Source organism: Chrysochloris asiatica, unplaced genomic scaffold (genome assembly GCF_000296735.1).
Source record: "Chrysochloris asiatica unplaced genomic scaffold, ChrAsi1.0 scaffold00088, whole genome shotgun sequence".
Classification (NCBI taxonomy): domain Eukaryota; kingdom Metazoa; phylum Chordata; class Mammalia; order Afrosoricida; family Chrysochloridae; genus Chrysochloris; species Chrysochloris asiatica.
The window spans coordinates 9,428,432-9,442,992 of NW_006408606.1; the positions used below are offsets into that span (position 1 = coordinate 9,428,432).

At 38.1% G+C, this 14,561-nt stretch overlaps 1 protein-coding gene across 1 annotated transcript in view; it reads left to right on the plus strand.

Moving 5' to 3' along the window:
* TRPC3 (transient receptor potential cation channel, subfamily C, member 3) overlaps positions 1-14,561 on the plus strand; it is a 111,712-nt gene that overhangs the window by 20,813 nt on the left and 76,338 nt on the right. Inside the window, exon 2 of the mRNA XM_006866273.1 lies at positions 7,687-8,458. Within this exon, the coding sequence (XP_006866335.1) occupies positions 7,687-8,458 (772 nt within the window). The remainder of the gene's footprint in view (positions 1-7,686; positions 8,459-14,561) is intronic.

Here is a 14,561-nt window from a genome sequence, read left to right on the forward strand (position 1 = left end):
ACATGAAACAAAAATTCTCCTTACAGTGTTTTGGTCATATATTACCAGCCATTCATGGCAGCCATGAAGGAACTTAAATGTGTTTCTTGTAGAGCTTCTAAGTGGTATTGCAATGCACTTAGAAGAAAGAAGTCCTTGTAAAATGTATCCTTGCACCACTGAGCAAGTTGACTATTGGCTGGAGACATGAAGGTAGCGAAATGTGTGGTAAAATTATTTTAGTGTTTGCGTTACTAAAGTTAAGCATCTCCTCCTCTCACTTTTCTTCTTCCTCTTTTCTCATGCAATCCACAAGAGAACTAGAAAAGATGCTAGGTCAAAAACATCTAAGACTAAGGTCATGTTTATATATTGTGGATGAACTGAACATGGACTCATAACATTCTATCCATCCAGACACATGAGTTTTATCTTAATAATGTAAAGAAAATTAAACATTAAAGAAAAGGAAGAAGCCGTTACTGCCAGTTGTGGATTCCCTGTGAACATAAGTTGTATTAAGTCATCTCTTTTATTTTGAAATAGCAGTGTAGTTTGTTCTAATTGAGAAATCTAACTTCACACTTAACTCAGTGTTAGAATTTGAATTTAACAAAATCAAAATAACTAATGTGACTTGTGTTGTAAACTACTAAATCACATGTTTCAGCTCAAATATACAATATGGAAGGAATAAATCCCCAAAGTAGAAGAAATAGAAGAAACTTAATAAATAACATAAAAAATATAAGAAATATAAAGGAAAAAATGTATGCAAGAATCATTTCCTAGTATTATGAATTCAGCCTCTTTGGGGGAGAAAGGTGTAGTTTTGCTGAATTGTTTTATTTATAGGTAACAATCATTAGTTTAAAAAGTACTTTCAATTAGATGTGACATTTTAATAATGGTTCATTTCCCCAAAGAAAACTCATACAGATTAGAATTCTGTATATATATAAAATATTTGTTTATGTATATATGTGTCTTCTCTTTTATTGACATATTTGGTAGGAATATATACTTTCTATAAGCTTTCCGTGGTAACTACAAAATTCACGTTTTATACAACATGAAAGCTCTAGTCATTTGAAGAGGGCTGGTTTGGAGCTTAATAGTAAAAACTTAAATAACCATTAATAGTCCATACCATTAATAGTTACTAAAACACATCCATTTATTACAATGGCAATATTGCAAAATTTCATTGAAATTCTTATAATAGAGTTTGGTCTTGGAATACAGTTCTTATTCACTGAAGAATCATTATCATATGGAGTCCCCATTGAATAGTTTTCATGTTATCCAGATCAGTCTGGTGAAAAGAGTTGGGGATAAGATTCTTATAATTCAATATTGTTATCAATACTAATTGCAAATGTCATAAATGTAAAGGTCAATGTTTTATAACAAAACTGGGGGAGTAGTTAATCTTACAGTCCAGAAACAGAAGACCCTAGGACCATCAAGGGAGAAAAGTACAAGCAGAATACGGGACATTATCCAGAGAAGCAGAGACACCAGAGATGGAGGCAGAGATGGGGACATGGAGAGAGAGAGCAGCAGAAGACTCTAGATTTACGGAAAGAGAGGGACTGAGAGCTTGTGGCTAGGAGACAGACTTGCAGAATGTGCCCTTTGTTGGTTTAAATTATTATATATGCCTGAGTGTTTTAAATAAAAAAATAAAAAAAAGCTAAGATGAATAGAAATATTGTTAACTGATTGTATATGGAGGGGATTATAATCATTGTAATGAAACAAAGTATATGATTTGTTGAATGTAAAACTGGTGATCTATCTGCTCTGTAAACTTCCATTCAATTCACAATTAAAACTTTAAAAAAAGAATCATCATCATAGCAACATACACACATACCTCAGTCACACACCATACAACCAACCTTGTATCCCCCCTAGTCACCAGTCTCTCTCCACACATATACACACACATGCACACACACATACCACTGGATAATGGGAAGACGTACCACCCAATATACTACATACCCATAACTTGCTATTAATAGACAAATATATAGTATTTATTTAGCTTCAGTAAAGGTTATAATATAGGTGTTGCCAATTGTTGTTGTTGTTAGGTGCCATCGAGTCGATATTGACTCAGAGCGACCTTATGCACAGCAGAATGAAACACTGCCCGATCCTGGGCCAACCTCACTATTGTTGCCACACTTGAGCCCATCGATGCTGCCACTTTGCCAATCCATCTCACTGGGATCTTTCTCTTTTTCTCTGATTCTCCACCTATAGTTTAAAACTTTTTTATGCCCAGAAAATAATCTGATGAATTGTACCATATGAAGGAAAATACAGCATCAGGATTGGAAGAAAATTCATTGACAACCTGCGATATGCAAAGACACAACTTTGCTTGATGAAAGTGAAGAGGACTAAAGCACTTACTGAGGAAGATCAAATGGATTATACCACAACTTAAAGAAAACCAAGTCCCCACAACCAGACCAATAAACAAAGAAAAGATAGACGTTGCTAAGGATTTTATTTTAGTTGGATCCACAATCAACACCCATGGAAACAGCATTCGGGAAATCAAATAACTTATTGCATTGGGCAAATCTTCTACAAAGGATATCGGCATTTTCAATTGTGTCACATGCATGTGAAAGCTGGACAATGAATAGGGAAGACAGAAAAATTATTAACTTGATTTGAAAAAAATGTTGACTATGCCATTGACTGCGAGAACAAACAAATCTGTGTTGGAAGAAGTACAGCCAGAATGCTGCTTAGAAGAGAGGATGGAAGACTATTTCTCTCACACTTAGGACATGTTATCAGGAGGGTCCATTCTCTGGAGACAGATATCATACTTGTTAAAGTAGAGGGTCAGCTAGAAAGAGGAAGACCCTCAATGAGATAAATTGACACAGTGGCTGTAACAATGAATTCAAACATAGGAAAAATTGTAATGATGGCACAGGTCTGAACCGTTTTTTGTTCTGTTGCAAATAGGGCACCTAACAAGAAGTAGTGAAAAGAAATAAAAATTTTAAACTTGAATTTTATTTTTGAAAAAAATACTTAAACAATGGTTAACAACTATTCAAAATGCACAAAAGCATATAAATGAGAGACAAAGTTCACCTCACTGATGGTTCCTCAGTTTCATCACCTGTTGTTCAAGTGGGTTCTGGCTCATAGTGACCATATGCATACCAGAGGCATCATCCTCACAAGTTTTGTTACATTTGAGCCCATTGTTGCTGCCACTGTGTCATTCCTTCTCATTGGAGGTCTTTTTTACTGACCTTCCACTTCACCAAGCATGATGCCCAGCTTCAGGGACTGGCCCCTACTAACAACATGTCCAAATTATGAGGGACTAAGTCTTGCCATACTTTCTTCTAAGGAACATTCTGGCTTCTAGGATAGATTGTTTGTTCTTCTGGTACTTTATTCTTTGCTAGCACCATAATTCAAAAGCATCGATTCTTCTCCTATCTTCCTTATTCTTTGTCCAACTTCAACATGCACAAGTAAGGCACACCTTAGACCTCAAACTGATAGCTTTGCTGTTTAACACTTTAGAGGTCTTTTGCAGCAGATTTGCATAAGGCAATCCAAATCATTTGGTTTCTTGACTATTTCTTCCATGAATGTTAATTGTGGATCCAAGAAAAATGAAGTCTTAGGCAACTTTGGTCTTTTATTCATAATATCAAAAATGTTATTTACTGGTCCAGTTGTGAGGATTTTGTTTTCTTTCACATTGAGGTGCAACCCATACTGAAGGCTATATTCTTTGATCTTCATCAGAATTTCCAGTCTTCTTTTCTTCTAGCAAGCAAGATTGTGTCATTTGCATATCACAGGTTGTTAAAGAATCTTCGTCCAATCCTTTTACCATAGTCTTCTTCATATACACCAGCTTCTCAGACTATTTGCTCAGCATGCAGATTAAATAAATACGGTGAAAGGATACAACATTGGCACACACTTTTCCTGATTTAGAACCATTCTGGATCTTCTTGTTCTGGTCCAACAACTACCTCTTGGTCTATGTACAGGTTCCTCATGAACACAAATAAGTGTTCTGAAATTCCATTCTTCACAATGTTATCCAAAATTTTCTATGATCCACACAATTGAATGTCTTTACATAGTAAATCAAGCATGATTAAGCATTCTGGTATTCTCTGATTTCAATCAAGATCCATCTGACATTAGCAATGATATCCCTAATTCCATGTCCTCTACTGAATCTTATTAGAATTTCTGACAGTGCCCTGTCAATGCACTGCTGTAATTGGTGCAACTGTTTTTGAATTATCTTCAAATGTTTACTTGTATGCGATATGTAGGTAATTGTTTGATAATTTCTGAATTCCATTGGGTAACCTTTCTTTGGCATAGGCTCAAATATAGATCTCTTCCAATCAGTTGACCAGGCAGCCGTCTTTCAAATTACTTGGCATCAGTTTGTTGAAACATTTCAATTTGTAGTTCGTAAATTTCTGTAGCCTTACTTTTCACCAGTGCCTTAAATGCAGCTTAGACCTCTAGCCTTAAGATCACTGTTCTTGATCACATAGTGCCTCTTGAAATGACTGACCATCAGGCAATTATTTTTTGGTTCAGTAATTTTGTGTATTCCTTCCAACTTCTTTTGGTCTTTCCTGCATCATTTAATTTTTTGCCCATAGAATCCTTCAATATTACAACCTGAGGCTTGAATTTTTTTCTTCAGTTCTTTCAGTTTGAGAAATGCTGAGCATGTTCTTCCCTTTTGGTTTTATAACGCCAAGTCTTTGCACACGTCATTATAATATTTGACTTTGTCTTCCTGAGCTACCCTTTATAATTTCTGTTCAGCTCTCTTACTCCCTTATTTTTCTCCACTTGCTTTAGCTTCTCTGCATTCAAGAGCACGTTTCAGAGTCTCTTTTGACATGCATTGTTGTCTCCTCTTTCTTTCCTGTATTTTTAATGACCTTTTGTTTTCTTCATGTATGATGTTCTTCATGTCAATCCACAATTCCTCTGGTCTTCAGTCATTAGTATCTAATGCATCAAATAGTTTTGAGGTGATCTGTAAATTCAAGTGGAATATAAAAGTCATATTTTGGCTCTCATGGAGTTGTTTTAATTTTCTTCAGCTTCAGTCTGAACTTGAATATGAGCAGTTGATAGTCTGTTCTACAGTCTGTCCCAGGTTTTGTTTTGGCTGATGATATTGAGTTTCTTCATCAAATTTGATTCCTCTGTATACCATCTTGTGAGGTTCATGTGTATAGTCATCATTTATGTTATTAACAAAAGTATTTACCATGAATAAGGCATTGATTTTGCAAACTTCTGTCATGTGATCTCCAGCATCATTTCTATCACTAAGGCCATATTTTCCAATTACCAATTCTTCTTTGTTTCCAGCTTTTGCATTTTATCAATGCATCTTGATTACATGTTTGACCAATTTCAGACTGAAGAAGTTGAAGTTATTATGTGCTGCCTAGTCTGTTCCAATTTATAGTGACCTTGTATAGGGTTTCAGAGAGTGACTGGTGGGTTTGCACTGCTGACCTTCAGGTTGGAAATCCAGTGCTTCCCCTAGGGTACCACATGAAAACTCGAAGAAGTTGGTAGAATTCTTTAATTCATCAATACTGGCTTTAGTGGTTGGTGTATAAATTTGAATAATAGTGGTACTAACTGGTTTTCTTTGTTAGTGTATGGATATTTTCTTATCATAGACAGCATTGTACTTCAAGATAGATCTTGAAATGCTCTTATTTGACAATGAGTATGACACCATTCTTCTTCAGTTTGTCATTCTTGACTCAGTAAACCATATGATTATCAGTTTCAGCTCACTAATGCTTAGGATGTCAACATTTTATGTGTTCCACTTAATTTTGACCACTTCCAGTTTTCCTCGATTCATACTTTGTACATTCCATGTTCTGATTATTAATGGATATTTGCAGCTGTTTCTCCTCATTTTGAGTTTTACTCCATCCATGTCATTATTATTGTCAACTTAATTTGGCAGCTCTTTCCCAGTCATATTTTGAGAGCTTTCTAACTTGAGGGGCTTATCTTCTGGCATTATACTTATAATGTTTTCCTGTTATTCATAATATTTTCATCTTCCAGTACTATAGCTGACAATGTTTTGCTACTGTTCATAAGATTTTCAGTTACTAAACCATTCCAAAGTGGTCCACCTCTAGTCTGTCATACTCTGGACGCCCCACTGAAACCCGTCCACCATAGTGACACTGTTGTTGTATGTTCAGTGCTGTCGAGTTGGTTCTGACCCATAGCATGCATATTTGTATCTATAATAATAGCCATTGAAATCTTACCACTAATCACAGTGTTATAATTACATTCTTTGTTTTTCAGATACTCAGAACTTCTAAAACAGCTTTTTGCTTATTGTTGTTATTGTTGTTAAGTGCTGTTGAGTCAATTCTGACCCCTAGCGACCTTGTATAGGGTTTCCGAGGAGAAACTGGTGAGCTTGAACCGCCGACCTTGCAGTTCAAAAGGCTTTGCAGTCTGATGCATTCACCCACAGCACCACACCAGTTTATTGTTGTTGTTAGGTGCCATCAAGTCGGTACTGACTCACAGCAGAACAAAACGAAACACTGCCGGATCCTGGGCCAACCTCACTACTGTTGCCACACTTGAGTCCATCAATGCTGCCACTTGGCCAATCCATCTCGTTAGAGGTCTTCCTCGGTTCCTCTGACCCTCCACCTTATCAAACATGATATCCATCTCCAATGACTGGTCAGTTTATCAGCTCATGAGAAAAATCTGGAGAAGTTTATAAATTTTCGTTTTACACCACAAGAAAGCACAAAGAAAATTATTTATCCAGAGTTACAGAAATTAAGATGTGAACTGGAATTGTCTCACAAAGGAGTGACTTATATGCTATTTAAAACTAGCTGTTGTATAGTTCATCTATCTTATGGTAACCTCCTGTGTTAGAGTAGAATGATGCTCTACAGGGTTTTCAATGACCGATTTTTCAAAAGTAGATTACCAGGCTCTTCTTTCAAGGTGTTCCGGGTGGATTTAAACCTCCATCCTTTTGATTTGTAGCCAAGTACCTGGTTGTTGTTGTCGTTAAATACCGTCGTGTCGATTCCGACCCATAGTGACCCTGTGTAGGGTTTCTAAGGAGCAACTGGTGAGCTTGAACCGCCGACCTTGCAGTTCAAATGACTTTGCAGTTTGACGCATTAGCCCACAGTGCCACACCAGTACCTGGTTGTTGTTGTTGTTGTTGTTAAGTGCCTTTGAGTTGGTTCCGACCCATAACGACCCTGTAGCAGCTGGTGAGCTTGAACCACCAACCTGGCAGTTCAAAAGACTTTGCAATCCTATGCATTAGCCCAAGGTCGCCAGCCAGGGCGCCATACGGGGAGGTGTAGGTGTGTGGAAATTGTTTTTTTTATTATGATTACATTTGAATGTTGTTTTCTAGTGGACAGGAAATCGTATTCTGAAGGGCTGCCTGCCTCTCTTTGGGTTCAAGCAGCATGTGTTAGGTACAGTTGTAAGTTTCAAGCGACTCTTTAGCAACTAATCCCAAGCATCCATTAGAGTAAGGTGGTTGCTGTGTACACTAGAAAGGGTCCGTATATTTGGGAGGGATGGAGATTTGTACTGATCTCCCACAGTTGCTTTTTTGTTGGTGCTGATTAGGTCGGTGGAGGGAAGCCCATCTCTGAGGCGCATGACGGTGATGAGGGAGAAGGGCCGGCGCCAGGCCGTCCGGGGCCCGGCCTTTATGTTCAACGACCGGGGTACCAGCCTCACCGCGGAGGAGGAGCGCTTCCTAGACGCCGCGGAGTATGGCAACATCCCCGTGGTGCGTAAGATGCTGGAGGAGTCCAAGACGCTGAACGTCAACTGCGTGGACTACATGGGCCAGAACGCATTACAGCTGGCCGTGGGCAACGAGCACCTGGAAGTGACAGAGTTGCTGCTCAAGAAGGAGAACCTGGCGCGCATTGGCGACGCCCTGCTGCTCGCCATAAGTAAGGGCTACGTGCGCATTGTGGAGGCCATCCTTAACCATCCAGGCTTCGCGGCCAGCAAGCGCCTGACCCTAAGTCCCTGTGAGCAGGAGCTGCAGGACGACGACTTTTATGCTTACGACGAGGACGGCACGCGCTTTTCGCCCGACATCACTCCCATCATCCTGGCGGCGCACTGCCAGAAGTACGAGGTGGTGCACATGCTGCTAATGAAGGGCGCCAGGATCGAGCGGCCGCACGATTACTTCTGCAAGTGCGGAGAGTGCATGGAAAAGCAGAGGCACGACTCCTTCAGTCACTCCCGCTCAAGGATCAACGCCTACAAGGGGCTGGCCAGCCCGGCATATCTGTCCTTGTCCAGTGAGGACCCCGTGCTCACTGCTCTGGAGCTTAGCAATGAGCTAGCCAAGCTGGCCAACATAGAGAAGGAGTTCAAGGTAAGCTCTGCGCGCCATTGGGAATGCCCTGAGCGCTCATTCATTTTTTGTCTGCTTCCAGACACCTGGATTCTTATGTCGTTTGACCCAGAATCGGGTTTGTCTAGTAGATTTAGAATCGTGAGAGATCATTACAAGTTGAGTGAGGATTTCCCCCCTCTCAACCATGGTACTGTGAGATATTTGTATGTTTCTGGACCAGAGTTATAAGAATAATGCTGCTTTGTGTTCTGGATAACACAGACTTCCTCTCCTTTTGTTAAAAGGAGGAGTTTGGTAAAATTTTCTGCCTTCCAGATGCGCTCTCCTCTTCTGTAGTTAGTTGTATGATGGAACCCACCATAAAAGTATTAATTTTGAGTGAACTGCTCATCGGCACAAGCTTTTTATCTCTTTAGAATGGAAGGTCAGAAGACCAACACAGTGTAAAAATACTGTCCAAGTCATTCCATTAATACAAAATTGTCTCTACCTAGACGATGATGTGGAGAGATGGAGCGGCTTGGGACTTTAGAACCAGAGAGGGAGAGCAGCTGTGGGCTGATGACCAGGGGGGCAGGCTTGCAGGGTATACCCTTTGGTTGGTGGGTGATGCATGGAGGGGATTGTAACCACGGCAATGAAACGATATATATGGATATATATGATAGGATGAATGTAAAACTAATGTTCTCCCATGTAAACTATCACATAATTCACAATAAAACATTTTTAAAAAAAGTCTCTACCTGAAATCCACAAAAGTAAATTCAGAAAGGTGTTATAGATGTCAAGATTAACCCAGAAATACAAGGATAGTTTAAATCCATTAAAATAGTTTGCTTTAATGGATTTTGTTTTTTTAGTGAGAGCATCTCCAGTTAAAGTAATAGTATTTTGATAAAACTATACATTGATGATAGTGGTTTTTTGTGGGGTTTTTTGTGTTTTGTTTTTTTACTTAATTGCTACCTACTCCGATGTATCCTGAATGTCTCTAGCTACTAACTTTGGGATAAAAAAGAATTTGGTAGTTCTAGGGAAAGTCTGATTACTCATCAGAGAATTCTTGTAGATACCCGTCCTTAAATTATTATCTGTATGTTGAGTTAATCATCCTTTTAGTTTAGCGTTGTGATGACAGGTAACAGAAGAGAGATTATTTTGTGTCCCACATCCTAATATGATTAGCAATATAATTCAGGCTAAGGAAATTATTTTCTCCCTGAGGTTGCCAGAAAAGGATTACATGTTTGGTGGCTTTTATTTTGTTTCTTTTACTTTTATGCACACCAAATTCTCTAGGTGCTTCCCAATTCTCATTCTCATGTCTTGGTAGAGACCTGGCCTTAGTGTGGTCTTATTACTCCCTCTTAATACAGCAGTCTCTAATCACAGAAAAGGGAAGGGGAGGGTGGGAGAAGAAAAAGAGAAGGAAAAGAAAAAGAGAGAGAGAGAGAGAAATATATATATATATATTGTAGAAACTTTGAAAGCAATGGGGGGGATGAAGAAGAAAATAAGTATCACTTTATACCTATTTTGAAGAGATTCATTCAATAATCTTTAAAAATATTTATTTTCTTAGACTAAATACAATCTGTGAGTGAGGAGTAGGGTGGAATGAGGAAGGAGTAAAACTCAAGTAGACTACATTGAAAAGACATCAATTCTGTTTAGAGAGAGTAGAAACATGTTCAGGTCCAGTAAGTTCTAATTTGCACTTTTTAATTTATTTTAAAATATTGAGACAGTAATAAAACTCATAATTTTAATTCTGTGTATTTGCTATGTGTCAACTATCACCCTAACCTTGTTTTATGCATTGTGCTTGATACATATTGAAAGCCTGCAAAATACATTCTCTAAAAGGGAATATTCTAAGATTATGTTTTAATAATGTACGGAAATTGACAGTGTTTGCAATTTCTCCCAAAGAAGACATCTCAGTGACACAATGATAATAGAAATTGTTGGTTGCTCAAGATTTTTCCTTGCTGACGTTCACTAAATTTATATTGATAATGCTTCAGATTTCCTTTAACCTGATGGGAAAATAGCACAGAAAAAAGAGGTAAAGACAACTTGGAATTAGCTTTGAGGAGACACTCATAAAACTATCAGATGTCTTTAAGGATATACAAAGCTAGTATAAATTTCACAGTCCTTTTCCTGAATTTATGAAAAACCTTGAACAAAATTAGGACAGTTCTTTAGAATTTACCATCACTAAGGACTGCTAGTCTCTCTCCTCTAACTAAGATATCTTTTTTCTCTCTCTCTCCAATTTTACCTGCCCTTGTTATTCCTTTCTTACTTGTCTTCCTTTCACCTCTTTGCCATCTCATCACAAGCTCATGTCCATCTGTCAGGGCTTTAGACACAGAAAAAATAGTGCTTTCACTGCACTGACCCAGGGATGCCGAGCTCTGAAAGGGCAGTGGAAGTGAAGCTCATTTCTAAGGCAGGCTGGTAACCTAATTTGCCCTATTCTCTGATGTTCGCTGTATTCTTTCCATTGGGACTTTGAGCTCAAAGTACTAGCCTTGAAATGAAAAAAATAGATAATACGTTCTGTAGTGAGAAAGAGGTGGGTTTTTTCTCCCCTTTTCAGACACCTATGCCTACTTAAGAAGCTCTGGTAGTGTAGTGGTTACGAATTGGGCTGCCAACCGCAAGGTCAGCAGTTCGGAACTACCAGCCGCTCCGCCGGAGAAAGATGAGGTGTTCTGGTCCCGTAAAGATTTACAGCCTTGGAAACCCTGTTCAGGGTCGCTATGGGTCGGAACCGACTCAATGGCACTTAATAACAACAACAACATGCCTACTTAGGTGTAGTGCTATTGGATAAGCACTGAACTGCTAACCACAAGGTCGGCGGTTCAAATCCACCAGCTGCTCCTCAGAAACCCTATTCAAGGTTGTTATGAGTCGAAACCGACTCACTTAACAATGTGCCTATTTTAACCACTGGTGGTGCTGTGGTTAAGCAGTTGGCTGCTAACCAAAAGGTCAGCCTTGTGAACCCACTAGCAGCTTCAAAGGAGAAAAATGCAAGAGTCAGTTGCAGTAAAGATTATAGCTCTGGGGGCATTTCTACTCTGCTCTACAAGGCTACTATGAGTAGGAACTGATGAGCTAGAAGTAAGTTTGGTTTGGGTTTAAACCTATTTTACCTTATCAATGGCCTTTAATATCGAGTTCTAACCCCTGAAATTGCCATCACTCAGGGGCTTCAGAGAAGATTCTCAGTCATTTTTCCATTTTCACAGTTCCTTGAAGAATACAGTAGTCATGGTGCTGAAAACATTAGAAGGTCATCACCTCAAGAGGTTGAATATTGCAGAGTATAGATTTAGATAAATTAATGGAGGACCACTCAGTGACAGATTATTTAACAAATATTTTTGATGTTCAAATGCTGTCTGAAGCTATTCTGAGAAAATGAATATTGGACAGGATGGACTCTAGGTCTAATCCTCCCAACATCAGTGGCAAGGAAACCATTTATTAATATATGTGACTACAGATTGAAATTTCTGATTTTGACTGAATCAGTGGTCCACTATCTTTGAGCAAGTCATTTGCTTTCACTGCACCTCAGTTTTCCTATCTTTTAAAAAAGAAAAAGAGATGAAGTATGTATCATATTGTTGTTGTTGTTATTGAGTGCTGTCAACTGGGTTCTGACTCATAGGGACCCTGCATAGGGTTCCCACAACTGTAAATCTTTGAGGGAACAAAAAGGCTCATCTTTCTCTTGTGGAGTGGCTAGTAGGCTTGCTGCCAACTTTATATTTCCCAGTCCAGTACTAATTCTACAGAGCCACAGTGTTCCTTATATATCTTAACAGAATCCTAAAAAGAGGTGAGGAAAATGATTATAATCCAAAAGCAAGCATAGAATACTATCAAACAAAAAACTCTAGGAATCATCTAGATATACAGACTCCTCAGTTAAGAAATGAAAAAAACAGGCAATGTGCTAAATTTAGTGAGTGGTTTGAGTCCCAATCCTAGATAATCTGTGCAATGTGCTATACCTGATACTACGAGGGTGCTTCAGAACGTTTGTGAAGTAATTCCATTATTTTTCTATTTCATTCTTCCATGAACTTATTGAAGCTCCCTTGTATTGAAGCAAATATTTGGAGCAACAGTTCTATGAGTTGGAGAATCAAGTCGACAATAACCACCACTACCAGCAACAGTGTATACCAAGCACATTCTAAGCATTTAATATATTTTGGCTAATTTAATCTTCACAATAATAACAACAAGGTTAAATAATTTCCACAATATCCACACAGCTGGGAAGTGGTAGAAGCAACACACAGACTTCAGATTGTGTATTACTTTAACAGTCAACACACAAAATTGCCTCTTAATACTAGGGAAAGAGTGTATCAAAACCTAGCATGGTTAGAGTTGAATTTCAATTTTCCTATTAAAGATCAAAAGGGATGAGAATGGCGATGAATCTATACACATTAGAATAAGTGTACTGAGAGATCTGTAGATAGATTGTACTGACACTAACCTTCATTATTTCTCAGTCTTGAGCAGATCCTCCAGGTTTTGAGTTCTTGCTCTGTAAAGTGGACAGCAGGTCCACCTACTAATTTTGTGGAAGGCCATGCAATGGACAAGTGGTACAATGAAGTTCATTAAACAAAGACTAAATTAAGAGGAAATCATTAGAAAATGTAGACCAGAAGAACTGTAACCTGGAAAGTGAGGTGAAGTACGACCTCATGCTAAAATCAAGTCAGCTTATGGTGCAGTGCAGGCTTTTTAGATAGTTTCTCTTGCTTTAACCGGCACTCTCTGGCTTCCCTGGTAGCTCTACATTTTTTTTTAAAAAATGGTATAACAGGATTACAGTAAAAGAAATCACTATATTCTCCAGCTCTATTTTCATTAGTGGGGCAAAAGACTTATTCTTGCAGGAATTGTTTTAGTTTTTATGAAAACAGTGTTGCCCTTGCATCTTGTATGCTTACCAGTTCCTTGTGTCTTGACTCATGTTTCAGTGACTGTGAAAAAAAAAAAGACTTCTTTAAGAGTAGACAATTTACAGATTATAATCTTTAAAAACAAGTCATTAGTGGGGTGATACTAAAGAAACAATTACTAAAAAAAATTTCAAAGCTATGAAAGTAGCCCCTCTTGTTTCTGAACAATGGAGAAATTACCATTCAGATGTACCAAATCTTCCAAAACAATTTGAACTGAAGAGTAACACGAGGGAATGTAAACAAAAACATTTGTATTAAAGCAGAAGCTTTATATGGAAACAGACACAGATTTAGTACTTCTGGGTGTTGCAAACAAATATTTCATTAGTCACAGGAATGGAAGGCAGATGGATATTTTACTGACACTCTACGTAGAAACCAGAGACTGGATATTCTATTAATTTCAAAAGTTGCATGGTACCGACCTGAGCAGAAACCAAAGATTGAAGTTTTTATTCATTTTATCTGTTCCCTTTTGAGAGGAAAAGGATTAACTGTAACTGTTCTTTATCTGAAGTTCTGATATTCAAAAGGGAAACTATTTTGGTCTGGCTAACCTTTAAACAGTCTCTCCTCTTCTTGTTTATTTTAGTTGCTGCCATGGCTTTTCTCATCAAATTAATTATTTAAGGAAAAAATTTTAAATTCTTTGTCCTTTAAAAAAAAACTATGGAGTTTGGAAGCCAGAAAACTCTGTTATGCTAGATATTATTTAGTGATTTAGATATATACAGGTCTCAGAACATAGTGAATTGAAGAATTCTATTTTCCCCCAAGTGTTCCAAATTAGATTATCGTCTAGTTAACTTTCTTAATGGGCTAGAAATTTAGTGAAAGTCAGAGAAGTGGAACAGGATGTTCCAAAAGTGAGATAACTTTCCCAAGAGATGGTCATTGGCACTTTGACTGGAACCAATGGGCTAGAAATAGATGTTCATTCAGAAGGTAGCAGGGAATGCTGCCAACTGACTTCTTTGTACCAGTCCATAGCACTATATAAATATGCAAATGAAATTAAAGATTCACAGATTATTTTTAGCAAGGTGTTAGTTCCAGTGGCCTGGAAAATTTTCTCTCAGGTATTGATATTCTGCAACCCTTGAGCA